The 14,283-nt window shown below is 36.8% G+C and overlaps 2 protein-coding genes and 1 non-coding gene across 6 annotated transcripts in view; 1 reads left to right on the top strand and 2 right to left on the bottom strand.

The window, feature by feature from the left end:
• The window catches only part of LOC117114659 (carbonic anhydrase-related protein 10-like), a gene marked incomplete at its 3' end in the record, with an annotated part of 95,537 nt that extends 93,835 nt beyond the window's left edge, over positions 1 to 1,702 (bottom strand). The window contains exon 1 of the mRNA XM_033258349.1: positions 1,044 to 1,702. Within this exon, the coding sequence (XP_033114240.1) occupies positions 1,044 to 1,095 (52 nt within the window). The remainder of the gene's footprint in view (positions 1 to 1,043) is intronic.
• A 1,646-nt stretch (positions 1,703 to 3,348) lies between these two features.
• The window catches only part of LOC117114663, a 23,531-nt gene continuing 12,596 nt past the window's right edge, over positions 3,349 to 14,283 (top strand). Inside the window, exons 1-2 of one of the 4 annotated variants that reach the window (XM_033258359.1) lie at positions 3,349 to 3,472; positions 5,489 to 5,628. The gene's annotated coding sequence lies outside the window, so the exon portion shown is untranslated. Of the gene's footprint in view, positions 3,473 to 4,434; positions 5,629 to 14,283 lie in introns of those variants that run through there. The other 3 variants (XM_033258357.1, XM_033258356.1, XM_033258358.1) reach the window with 3 other exon arrangements.
• On the bottom strand, positions 4,139 to 4,209 carry Trnag-gcc. The gene has a single exon. It is a non-coding gene; the product is annotated as a tRNA-Gly (tRNA).

Consider the following 14,283-nt stretch of genomic DNA (forward strand, 5'->3'; position numbering starts at 1 on the left):
AAAATCCGTTATTTAAATGTTGCTGTTAAGTTGTTCGATCAAGTTAAATCAATGTCAAAACCTATAGTTATAATAGGCATAGGTCTAGTCCTATACCTCAAACCAAATTCATAGGCTCTTATTAGATTTATTTTAAGCGATGTGTTTTTGCGGTACACGTCTTGTAAGAATCAGTGCCGGGTCGGCATGTTAGTATCGTATTTATATCTTTATATATTATTTTAACTTTGTATACTAATTTTCTCGATCCTGCTCGTGTTTGAGTTTGAGTGTTTATACCTGGAATGAGTGGACGTTAACTTTATTATGTGCAATGAACAACACAGTATTGTGTATTACGTGCAATGTATTTTCCAACTTGTAAACTTATCCTAATCATGCATATAACAATAAAATGATATCTGAATCATAAGCGCCAGTACCGTATTTCGTCACTCACATCACGAACTGACACAATCAGAGTAGATTGTGTTAGTTCGTGAAATCACAGTAGCGCGTCAAATCGAGCGCGTATTGGTTGTCAAGCCATTTTGTATTCTTTACCACACAAAAAGTCCTTAACGACAACAGCGCGTATTTTGACGCGCTTTTTTGATTCCACGAACTAACACAATTGAATTTAATTGTGTTAGTTCGTGATGTGAGCGACGATTTAATGATATCTATGATGACCATTTCCCATTCACACAATCTGATTCACATTAGATAAAATGTTACACGGGACGCATGCTAAAAGTTACACGAATGTTCATTGTGGATGCAATGCCTTGCTTCATACCAATAAATTAAAACAAAATATGAAGGACGAGGACCCCTAATACCGGCTTGTTCACACCAGATAAAATGTTATGCCACAAATCCCCTGTGGTTACACGAAAAAGGCACTCGTGAAATGTTACACGGGTGTGCATTCACATGAACGTAGTCTATTGCAGAACACGCGCGTGTATTTATTTTCCGGACACACAGGACGCGTTAACTTTTTTCTCTCGTGCGAATATAGTACCTCTGCACGCGTTATTAATAAAGAAAAGAAATCTTACCGGTGGCTGTACAAGTCGATAATAAACTCAACAGAATCAACTCGTAAAGCATGATTGTATTCCCGTGTAGTAAGTTTCCTCTAGTTTTATAAAGTCCACACAAATTTGAATTGGCGTCTCGCAAAATTGAATGAACGTTCCTGGGATGATACGCGAAGTGTATTCCAACTTATATACCTTGCTTGTTAGTTATTCTCAACTGATTCCAATAGTCATCGTAAATTTAAAGCTAATGAGAATAAAATAATAAAACACAAGTGACGATGGTGATGAATTTTAATTGCTACACTGTCGTATCTGCAAGTGTTACTAGGGCCGCCTATGGCTAATGCTGAAGTGTTACAAGAAAACGTGTGTGTATCGTCTGTAGAGCGTTGACAACGCGGAAAATATTACCGTGTGTCTATCTACCGAATCGTCTGCTTCGAGTGTGAGCTTTGCTTATGTGATGTTTGCATTCCATGCAGTTCGATGAATCCAAATATTCCGTCAATTCAAAATTACTTGGCTGGAAATATTTCTGAGTGATAATATTCCCCGGGGACTTAAAGGTGAGTCAAAGCTTTTGCCGCCTTCACACGTTTCGTCTGCTGAAAATTAAATGAAACCGAGTTTTGATTTGCATATGTTCCGCATTGGTGTTAGAAAGTACCTTTGTGTCTCGAGCGCGGGAGGAGTACCATCGACGCGGTGACAGCAAGCAAGCTCGTCTGATTGGCGGTATAATTAAATATTCTTCGAGATGATGAGGGAAACACGCGAATGGTGTGAAGAACATTAAACCCGGCAACGCGTATAAAACTCACAATCAACAGTTTTTGTATTATATTTGACTTGACAGATGTATTTCAAGAAGATGAAACAATAGCAACAATAACATAGTCACCACCCACGCGTATTGATGTCCGTGTATATAGGCGATTTTACTGACAATAAGAAGAAATGTATATTTTATCGGACTTCTTACATATAACTGAACAGGTGTAAAGTGTGCAACCTATGATAAATTCAACCCATTGTTTGATCTCTAAGTTTGTGCATTTTTGATCATGGACGTATAAAATTTATTTTATACTCCCACGAATAAAATAAAGCAGGCTTGGAGCCGTTTATGATATGCCATATACAGTAGGTAGGCTTACATTTTGAGTGATTAACAAGTCAAACATACTGTCAATGCCCGGTAAGCGTCGCGGCGCTTATCAATTTTTTGGAGGCTGCCACTCCTTATTCGAGAGCGGCGCTTATAAAAAAATATTTGCATTACACATCTTTATAGGCCTAATCTCATGTATTCCCGTAGTTCAGTAGGCCTATCATAGGTCCTACACGTCACCATAATAAACGTTTATAAATAAAAGCATGCGTCTTTATTGTGTTATTTATCGATTTTAACAATATATACCGTACATTGCATTTAAAACCGTGTTTCTCAAAGTGTTTCCGACACACAGGGATTCTCGACTCGTTAAGCGCCGCCACAGCGCTATCCGGCGCTTATTCGAGCATTTACGGCAGACCATCGAACATGTGGAGAGGGGACTGGAAATTGTACAATGTTCCCCTGGGCTATGTTCAGTTATATGCCTATACAGGGTCTCCCAATCATTCTTATCTGTCCCAGTTTTTAAAAACTTTACTTATCAGATGTACCAATAGTACATTTTAGTTGCTGGGACGACCGGGAACCCAGAATGAAATAAAGGAGAGGCGGAGTCTGACATAACTGCACGCGACCCCACGCGACGCAATTTTTTGACTTACGTAGATGCCAGTAATCATATCTCTATAGGCCTACTCAATTCTACTTTTTATATACTTAAAACTATTAAATGCTCTATGTACAGAGGGAAGACAGGATTTGTCAGACGTGGGGAAGGGGCGCGGTCCCCGACTGAGGGGCCGTGTCCCCAACGAGGGCACCGTGGTCGGGCGTCCATGCTCAAAATATTTCAAAAGTGGTCGAACCACCGTGCGAAGCCTCCAAAAAATTATGACAATTTAGTGGGTCTTTTAAGGCTTATTTAGAGTGTACTGTGCAAAATACGTAACATTTTTCTCCCCGACGGGGCCCCACCAGCTCCATTAACGGGGATCCCCTTTCTCCTCCCCCACTGGCACCACCTTTGGTATGTAGATATTTGAATAATTTGAGCTGATTTCTGTACACGGTAACTAAACATTTGGATGGACTAAGCATACTGTACTTTCAAATAAAAGAAATGAACTATTCCAACTAGAGGGCGCTGTATCGATCGGTCGTATTATCAGGTTATGTGAGGTTTATGATAAGTGATAGGGAAAAAAATTACTTACGATAAGTGATAGGAAAAGAAATTACTTCATAGTTGGCCTAGATATGAATATTATTAGCCGCAAAGAAACTGGACGCACCCACTATTTAGTGGGTGCCACTGGCTGTCTGAAAAGTAAGTGACGAATAAACCTAAAAACAACACAGAACGTTTTAATGGTGAAAGCTTTTTTTCTTCAGATTATCTCTGTGTGTAATTGTTTGTATGTATGCGTGTCACACGACGTGATATCGTTTTTTTTTTGTTTTTTTTTTTCTCTTGGTGCCAAAATTATTTGAACTAGCACTGTGATATGAATCCACTACAACTACGGTACTTGCCGGTGGTGTAAAAACTGATGAAAAATGTGTTGCCGATGAAATTACTCGAAATTGTAATAATAAAATCAAATCCGTGTCATCCAAAAAACATAAATAGAGGAAATTATACAAAATGGCAACAAAAGTTCATTCTAAATATTAATACATAGAATTTAACAATTAATAGGTTTACTGCCTACATGCAAAAAACCACGATTAAAAATATTCGTATTAGCCACATGTGGTCTTCTTTGGTAACATTAAGGTTAATTTTCTACAGGAAATACGTACGGTAAAGCAATGTACATATTTACTTATTCTACTGAACATACACTTTTGATTCAGTGGCACACAACATTTCGGTGCGTTCAATGAGAAAAAAAAACAACTAAACTAAAAGAGACTAAAAGTTATACAAAACAATTATACAATAACAGTATTCAGTACAATGTTAATGTTTTTAGATATTTAAAAAAAAAATTGCATTGGCCGGGAATTGAACCCGGGTCCCCCGCGTGGCAGGCGAGAATTCTACCACTGAACCACCAATGCTCCACATTTAACACACGTAAAAAATACCGTATATATTCTTTTTACACATTTTAGATCTACCGTTGATATTTTTTGTATACTATAGCGATAGTTATAAATTTTCTTTTATTTGAGGACGTAAATAATAAAATACAGGGTGATGAGAAGAGTGAAAAGCACAGCATTTTTCATGGAAAGAGAGGTCAAAGTTCATAAGTTGAAAAGTGAGCCGTCGTCGTGTGGTCGTAGTAGCGTGTACTATGTCGGCAGCGATTCAATTGAAGAGAAGAAGCCTAGCCTACTAGGAGGGCCTAGTAGTAATTAGGAGGCCTAGGCTTATTAGAGAGGCGTAACAGTAACTTGCTGCTGTAATATAGGCCTCTAGGATATAAAATATTTTAGTTGTTTTCCTTATTCGCATGCTGCAGCCAGAAAGTGGTCTAGGCCTAGGCTAGCTAGGAAGGCCTAGCCTCCTAGGCTAGCCTAGCTAGGCCTGACGTCTATTTAATTTAGGCCTACTACTAAGATAGGCTAGATAGTGGGGCCTAGCTATGCAGGTGTTCGATCATTTCAGCTGCCGGGTTTGTAATGGTAATTAACAGCATTATGTATGGTGCGCCATTGGCATTAGTGTCACAGCATGATGAATGAGTCATTACGTGTAATGCCGGACACTCACTGCGTTGTACAACGGTCCACATTTGCTTCCGGCGAGCGATAGACGACAACGGCGCCTGCTGATTGTCAGTGGCAATCTGAACGGATCCTCACTAAAAAGACGATCCGTTGGGTCCGCGTCTTCGTGTGCGTTCTTCATTGCATTGCCGTCGTGTCGCCGTCGCACGCATTGAGTAACCGGCTTAATAAGCCTAGGTCTAGGCCCTACAGTATGCAATGTTTACTGTAATTCATTGGTTACAAGTCAGGCATACCTATCCTACTAATTAATATACACTTCTTTTTTTTTATAAGAACCAGTAAAATTTTGCCCAGACTCAGTGTTCTTATTTTTTGGCCAATTTCAGGCTCAAAATGTTCTTATTTTACACACTTTCTAAACATAGAAAATTATTATTGTACAGCAGTACTGTACTGGGTATGAATGAATCTTAAATAACATTGACACAGGTTTCATTCTCATAACATACCTAATCTGCTATATGTTGTCTCGCTTAAATCTTCTACTTTTATTACTTTAGACCTACGTTTGCTGCTGTTGGAAGACATAAACATACAGTATTTTCTTTCTGTAAAAATACAACTTGACACACTTATATACAATACTGTACTTTCTTTACAGACTTTCAGCACGGTTTTGGTTTTATTTGGCTGATAACCAGGGTGTATCATCGGATATCAGCGCTGTTTGAGGTTATTTTGAGAACAGACTTGAAGATAATTATGTTCAAATACTTAAAGATGACAACTTTTGTTCACAAAGTATGTGGTTTTATTTGAATATCATTGCAAAGAGCCAAATTATATACTGTATTTAATATCAGTATTATATTAACCTAGTTACAAACTTTTAATATTTAACACCACATTTATATATAATCAAGAGGCCAAACGACAATAGAAGGAACTTAGCTGCAGCGTCAGTGCGAGTAAAGATGTGCTGTTGGCGCACCATACATAATGCTGTTTATTAGCATAACAAAGCCAGCAACTGAAATGAGCGGCAGCCGAAATGTTCTGAGTCTGCCTACTAGGGTGGCCTAGCACTTAGCCGGGGATGTGTGTTAAACTGACGCCCCGCATTGCTGGGAGGTGGCCGGGACTTTCACACGTAACTGTTGTAAATTACATCCCGACTAAGTCCCCGCTAGGCCTTGTGGGGGGGGGCGAGGGTGACTACAATTGACAGGTGCATTAATGCCTCTAGTAGTAGGCTAGATTTTGGCTACGTTCAGAAAAAATAAGCCAGGCTTGAGTTAAGCCCAGCTTAACTTTGCCGGGTGATTCAGACTAGCGGGATAAGCCAGGCGTGAACATTTGCATATTAATGAACCATAACCAGGAAACAAGTTTTGAAACATTACGCTCGAAACGTACGCTCACTCACAGAACATATAATTGAATGCTGATTGGTAATTTTTTTACCTGCGGTCAATGCAAGACCTCCTGCAGCGATTAAAGCCCTAGTTACTATAGGAACACCGCCCGGGTTGAGATAAGCCACCTAGTTAATACTGGCACATGGGTAAACCCGGTGAGTTGAGCAGGGTTTATCCACCTAGTCTGAACTATAGGCCTTAATCAATATACAGTTTGTTACCTGTCTGTGTGTTGTACTGTAATCCATCATTCTTTAATGATTTTTTTTTTCTAGAGCCTCGATAAGGGTCCCGGAATAAAAATTGCTGGTAGGGTTCATGGAGAGAGTTTTAGTATGGTCCAAGATTGTGTTTTATAAGCATTGGCAAATTAATATTCTTGGTCTGTGATAATTAGATGACGGGGACCAGGCCTGGCCAACGTAGGGAAATACCTCATCCTATCCCTACTTGCATGTACATTTAAACTTGCCTAAGGTCTACTGTGCCTAAGTCAAATAATTTCTAAGTTGATCTTTTTTTGCATGCATGCCAAATTTTTGTGTTTTCCATATAATTAACAAACTAAACTGTAAGTCAAATTTTATGTAAGTTGAACAATATTTCAATGGCATATTGGATTCGATTTGGGCAAGTTCAACTGTAGATTTTAATGTCTTTAATATACTGTAAACCCCCACCAACCAACTCATTGTTCTATTCATGCTTATATTATGTGAATGTGTATCTGTAACTTTAGTGTAAAACAGAAATAGTAAATCTTCATCATTAGTACCCTGTTCATAAATCAAGGCAATTTTTTGTTGTTTTAATTACATTTTCTGTTGGTTTTTATATAAAAACTATGCTCACTATAATGGTCAATGGTTTGAACTTTTGACAAATAAATTTGAATTAAAAAATATTGCAATAACGTGTCTTGTTTATGAATTTGTAATGCATTGACTTTTATCATATGAATAATTATGCTATAAATAATACAGTAGAAAGAAAAATGAGATGACAGATAGTATGCTTTAATGTACATACCAAAGCAGCAAGGGTGCCTAAAAAAACCCTACTACTTACTTGGTACATGGACCTACTGATTAATGTTTGCCATTATATGACAGGAATATCTGGCTGTCATTGACTGATAAACTGCTGATACACTTATTCAGAGAGATCAGACTGGTGCCTTACAAATGATTTATAATTATAGCATGGAGAAAATAAAATATTTTATTTTCTCCATGATTATAGTGTAATTATTATTTTATTTAATTTACATACATGTACATTTAACATTTAAAATTTTCTACAGTATGTTATTATAACAATCGGAAACATTGCTTGGTGGGATGTTTGAAAATAACGTTGATACAATGTTGCAAGAATTTTTGCAAAGCTATGTAGATGGAAATTAAGTTTTACAGTTCAACTTGCCTTAAATAATTTTTAAGTCAATCTTATTTTACATGCCAAATTGTTGTGTTTTCCATTAAACATTTTATTTACATTTTTATATCAAAACTATGCTCACTATAATGGTCAATGGTTTGAACTTTTGACAAATAAATTTGAATTAAAAAATATTGCAATAACGTGTCTTGTTTATGAATTTGTAATGCATTGTCTTTTATCATATGAATAATTATGCTATAAATAATACAGTAGAACGAAAATGAGATGACAGATAGTATGCTTTAATGTACATACCAAAGCAGCAAGGGTGCCTAAAAAAACCCTACTACTTACTTGGTACATGGACCTACTGATTAATGTTTGCCATTATATGACAGGAATATCTGGCTGTCATTGACTGATAAACTGCTGATACACTTATTCAGAGAGATCAGACTGGTGCCTTACAAATGATTTATAATTATAGCATGGAGAAAATAAAATATTTTATTTTCTCCATGATTATAGTGTAATTATTATTTTATTTAATTTACATACATGTACATTTAACATTTAAAATTTTCTACAGTATGTTATTATAACAATCGGAAACATTGCTTGGTGGGATGTTTGAAAATAACGTTGATACAATGTTGCAAGAATTTTTGCAAAGCTATGTAGATGGAAATTAAGTTTTAAAGTTCAACTTGCCTTAAATAATTTTTAAGTCAATCTTATTTTACATGCCAAATTGTTGTGTTTTCCATTAATTAACAATCTGTATGTCAAATTTTATTTAAGTCTGACTTTGGCAAGTTTAACTGTATACATATTTATGGTTCTATCAAAAATGTTTTCAAAACCAACAGACAATGTTATTACAGTACTGTACTGTATAACAATTAAAAAGTAAAACTGTTGGCTGGGTGAGGACTGTACAGGTACCAGAACATTGAAACCTTACATTACATGGATGACACTACAGAGCATCACCCATCATTTTGTAGGAAAGAAGCAGCAGGTTTTTAAACAGCAAATATGATGAGCTAAAGTATATACAGTGACTGTATTATATCAAAATGGTATTTTTAAGCTTAAAATAAAAAGAAATAAAAGATGTTGGGTCCTACTGTAATAATTACAGCAAAACCAAGAAATATCTATTGTTTCAATTATCAAAGAATTTAATATTTAGAGGCGCTGACCCTAAACTGAACAATACTCGAAAATGATTATTTTTCCCCTCTTGAAAAGTTTTTTAATAACCTTATAAATGATACTAATATCTCTGTACTATATATTAGAAAATGTGTTTTCAGTTGAAATCCAAAATAAGTAAAACACTGTATCATAAGTGTTTTACATTGTAATAGGATATCAAAATACTGTATTACACAAAACGATTATAGGCATAAATATTTTCAAATCATATTACAGTATTCCCCAAAACTAACACTGTAGGTACAAATTTTAATTTACCTTCATGGTATACAAATGTCTTGAAATTGAATGAAACCTAAAAAGGCAAATTTTGAAATCTACATTAACAATTCAAAATATTTTTACAACCTACAGTACACAAATTAAGGATACCAAAATTAAATCTGAATATACTATGTAGTATGTTCATTGTTGAAATCTAGACTTCCAATGAAGGGTATCTTCAATTCAATACAATTTCATTGAACACCAATCATTTCAGTTATTATTCCATGTGAGAACGTTTATACATGGTATAAGAGGGTTTGGAAACCAATCTTTAGGTTCTTTAGCTGTACAACCAGTCTATCAGTTACTGTATGTGGCATCTCAATTTGCACCTGAAGTAGCTACCAAAACCTGATCATTGTCTTTCTGTCCACTATCGGTTCAACCAACTATTTACATTTACATCCATTTTATAATCTCAACCGATTCATTTCAAGTTTTACAATTGCTGTGAACTTCTTCCTGTCATCCTCAGTATTATTTTTTGACATGGTAGCTAAATACTGTACTGTTATGTTCAGTAATACATGTTATGCGACAGTTAATAAGTGGCCTATGTAGCTAGCTTGTGAAGAAAATATATTAACGAGACAATAATTATATCACTAGAAAATATAAAATAATTATTAAGTGCCATAAAAAATATAAATCAATTAACTACCGTACTCGAGTGAATATGCGCCCTCCTAACGTGATATTCTTAAGCTCGAGCCGCTTGTGTGAATACTTCAACAATATCATGTATTGTTACGTTCTTTTAGCAAGCCAATAAATTCAATCAATCTTGACTGTGGATGGCATGATTTTGAACTGCGGAGTGGATTCACATTTTCTTATGTCACTTTCAAAATGATGATATTTCTTCTAGATAGGGGAGAGCTCCCTGGACAGTATCCTCAGGTGCGGATCAAGGATTTCCCTTGACCTTCGCACGGATGGGGTGGCCTGGTCGTTATAGTGGTGGATCCAGAAATTCAAAATAGAGGGTGCCCAGAGAGGGAACTTCACAGACAGAAAACTCAGCCCTAATATGGTTGGGGCTGAGGTAAGAATTAAGAATACGTTTCCTCTAGATGGCGGAAATGGCACTTTCAGGATTTGAATTTAATTTTCTCAATTCTTTAAAAATTATTTTGAAATATTTACAGGGGCCCGGGCCGACTCGACTGGGTGCCCCTTGAATCCGCCACTGCATTGGGGACTCCTCTAAAGCTCAAGTGACCTAGGGTTTTAAAACAAATATTGCTTATTACGGAATTTCTATAAAAAGAAGAACGAACAGATTCTTGATAAAGAGGATTTGATGGTTGTTATACAAGATTACTCAGACACGCTTTGAATATCAACTATAAGCAACAGGTCTATTATAAATAAAGACCTGTATGGAGATATTACTCCTGTATCAAGAACTTTTAAGGGCACGAATTTGGGTACATAACTTTGGTTCGAATGGTCTTTTTTGGTCCGAAATTCTTAATTTTAGTTGGGTGAATACCGGTACCTTTGGTTTTATGCCCGTTGGTCCGAATGTTCCCGCTTTTACAACCCTTTTATTTGTTTATTTCATTATTACAAAAAAAGTCTTAATTACGTTTTAAAAAGATAGTTACAAATAAAGTTGACATGGGCCAGTTGACGTTGGACCTGCGTGAAAGTAGTCTAAAAAATGTGTAATTATCTCTTCACGTGATACCCAGTGGCGTATCTAGCAGTATTAAAATGGGGGGAGGGTGCGCGACCAAAATATGAGGGGGCATTTTCTATGCCATGGGGAATCATTAAAGTATCAGCTTCTTTTTGTGTGCTTACAGTTGGTGTTGGAGGATGTTCTGGAGTGTTTGCTTTGACATCTTGCCGTGTGAATTGTGACAGGACGTACCGCTGAAACCAGAAGAAAAGTGGCTCTTCAGCCAATATACGATGATCTTGGACCAGAAAGAGCAGTGACACTATCAGGCTTCCATGCTATCACCGTTGTGATAAAAAATTATTACAGGGCATATAAATGGTGTTGGAAAAAAAACAGCCCTTAAGATGTTTATGAAATCACCACCTCATGTTTACATGCTTTGGCCAAGCTTGGGGAAGGGAATATGCCATCATTAAATGTGAGAATGGGATGCAAGGAGTTTTTGTGTAGTCTTCTCTGAACGAAGAAAGTATCTGCTAAAGATGCCTCAATTTTACGATGGAAAAGATTCAAAACTCTGCCAAACAATCAAGGTGTAGATAAGCTGCCACCAACTGCAGGAGCCTTATATCAGCACATTGCATGCACATCTGCAGGCCAATATATGGAGGCAGGATACTGTTATTCATCCAGAAATCCCTGAGCCATGCAAAATTGGCTGGTTTGTGGAAGATGGTAAATGAGACCTGTCCTGTCAGAAAAGCATCATATATATATTATGGTAATAATAAAAACAGCATATGGCAATTGCATAACTAGCTCTTTCACAGTTTTTGTGCAGGTCGGTTATTATTATATTAACATGTATGCTAAAAAGCTCAAATAATGGAAAATGGCAGCCATTTTTAATTGTAATAGCTCAAAAATGTGTACAATATTTAGTTAAGTGTTGCTGTCATTGTTATGAGTGGATTTCCAATTGAATACTGCATTTTAATGACATAAATTTACAATATTAGTGACAATTTTAGGAAAAAATGGCGGCCATTTTGAAACGGCTGGAAACCCCCTTACGTATGAAAAAAAAACTGTCGCACATACTTTTTTGATTTATCTATGTCTACTCTACATCATATCCAATTTTTAAAAAATATGGCAAAAAAAATGCAACCAACCAAAGTTTGCTGGACTAATATGAATAACAAGCAATGTGCGCCTATATTATACGAGTTGACGGATATTGTGAAATACATATAAAAAATGTGGCCTAAAATAAACATGTGTTATGAATACACAGGGTACAATATGCTATGCATTATTTAGAAAACCAATTAAATGGCTTTTGAATTAAGCAAGGTGTATACGTTAGATTTTTAAATAACAGATTGCTGGTATATTATTTAGTGTTACTAGCTTTTGGTTTATTATTGGCAGGAGGACCATGTATGGTATTTCCATCATATGGAATGATCTACCAGGTGATAAATACGCCATAGAGCATTAGGAATCAGGGAAATCAACTTTGGGTGGGGGGGGGGGGGGTCAATATTAGAATAAGCTACTGTACGTTTCTACAGGGGTTCAACTCAGGCCCTACAACGGCTCCAGTCAGGGTGGTATGGCACACGCCAAGGAAAATCAGCAATTTTTAATAGATAGGCCTACTTAATAACTGCTAGATATTAAGATAATCTTGGCGCCACCCCTGACTATGACATGGCCCAGGCCGCCCAATATACATGCGTACAAACCGTAGCTGAGCTATAGCCCTGGTTCGAGACGAACACGTGTCAATTTTTTTAGAGTATTTTTTTCAACATACTGAGATATGGTATGGTAAAACATCATTTTCAAAATATCATTTCTACTGTTAAAGCAATGGATTTTCTGCTAGCTGCATCGAATGTCGTAGCCAGGATTTTCAAACAGTGTGGGTCAGTGTCAGGGTGGACCCATTTTACGCGTGAATTCAAATAATGTGGATCCATTTTCTTGAATGTTAACCCATTTTACACAAAAACATGGAAAATCTGGACCCATTTTCCTAAACTTTTAACCCATTTTAGGCTAAATATGAGAAATCTAGTCCGACTTTTCAAGAAGTGCACTCATTTATGCATAAAATTGAATAATTTAGACCCATTTTAAAAAATGTGGACCCACCATTTGTGGATCCATTAAGAAAAATTGTGTGGGACTGTCCCAACTGTCCCAATAGCTGGCTATGTCATTGACTGCATCTATTTTTAGCTCCAGTGGGCTGCGTTCTAGCGTAATGTCAATGATACGATGGGGGAATATATAAATTTTATGATGAGATACTGTTACAAATAGTCCATATAATGAAAATAACATACGCTCCGGAAGTTTTATTGAATTGTCTAGGATCCCTCCACATCGTTTATGTTTATTTTATTTACAAATCAAATTCACTAAAAAGAGAACAGATATTTCCGCGAAATCAACATTCTAAATCGGAGCTAGTTAGTTATCAAACTCAAAACATAATAATATGAAAATCGGTTTGTTTGCATTACCATTTCGATTTTCGATTAGGGATTATGATTGTAACGTCACCAGTGCCCAACGCTCCGCTATCAATCATTGCGCAACAAACCTTTCCACTAAGACTCACCCCATCCCCTACAGTTCGATATTTTCGGCCACGTTCTGATTGGTCAGTCGCTAAATATTGATTGGGAAATTGCCATTATTTACAATGTGAATTTGTGTAAATAAATTAAATATAGGCCTAAACGATGTGGAGGGAATCCCAGACAATGCAATACAATCAAACATACTGAAATAGTATTAGGAAAGTGTACAATTAGTGGCGTAGCTGGGTAAGAACGGGCCCCAGTGTAAGATTAATTGCCGGGTCATTTGATGTGGAGGGTCCACCGAGGGTCATAGGCCTGAGTTATGGCTGCTGATGGAGGAGGGTGCGCCGACGTTTAAAAATTTCAGGAGTCTTATTTTAAATATAAAAAATACATATTACAAGTCTAGGTAGCCTATACTGATTCACGTTTTGAGAAAATTCATCGTAAGAAGTGCTTCTTTCCATATTTACTTCCTTTTTATCCCTAAAATGACCTGGCTAGTAATAAACACTAATGATAATCGGGACCTTCGTAACTATTTCAAGAGGCATATGTGGTCCCCCAGATAATTTTCTTTCCCCCAGTCCCCCCCCACCTCCAAAAAAAAAAGAAGAAAAATTACAATTCGCCGGGGAGAAAAAAAAAGGGTATTTTTTACATATTAATGGATTATCTATCTATAAAATCGAATAAATAAGCCTCTGAAACCCCTAAATTGTCATGTTTTTCGGGAATTTTAGGCGATGCCCGACCGCCCCCACTTCTGAGCACCCAGCGTATCTCTACCCCCCTCCCCTAATTGCCTTCAGTGGCGTAGAAAAGTTTTTTTCATTGTGGTGGGGGGATGATTGGCGTGTTAGCCAGTGTCGTAACAGGCGCGGTTGGGGGGGGGGGGGGGGGGACGGTTTTTACCGGGCCGACCAAGCCGTCGTAC

Source organism: Anneissia japonica, unplaced genomic scaffold, assembly GCF_011630105.1.
Source record: "Anneissia japonica isolate Jap-2015-1 unplaced genomic scaffold, ASM1163010v1 scaffold288101_len212226_cov194, whole genome shotgun sequence".
Lineage (NCBI taxonomy): Eukaryota > Metazoa > Echinodermata > Crinoidea > Comatulida > Comatulidae > Anneissia > Anneissia japonica.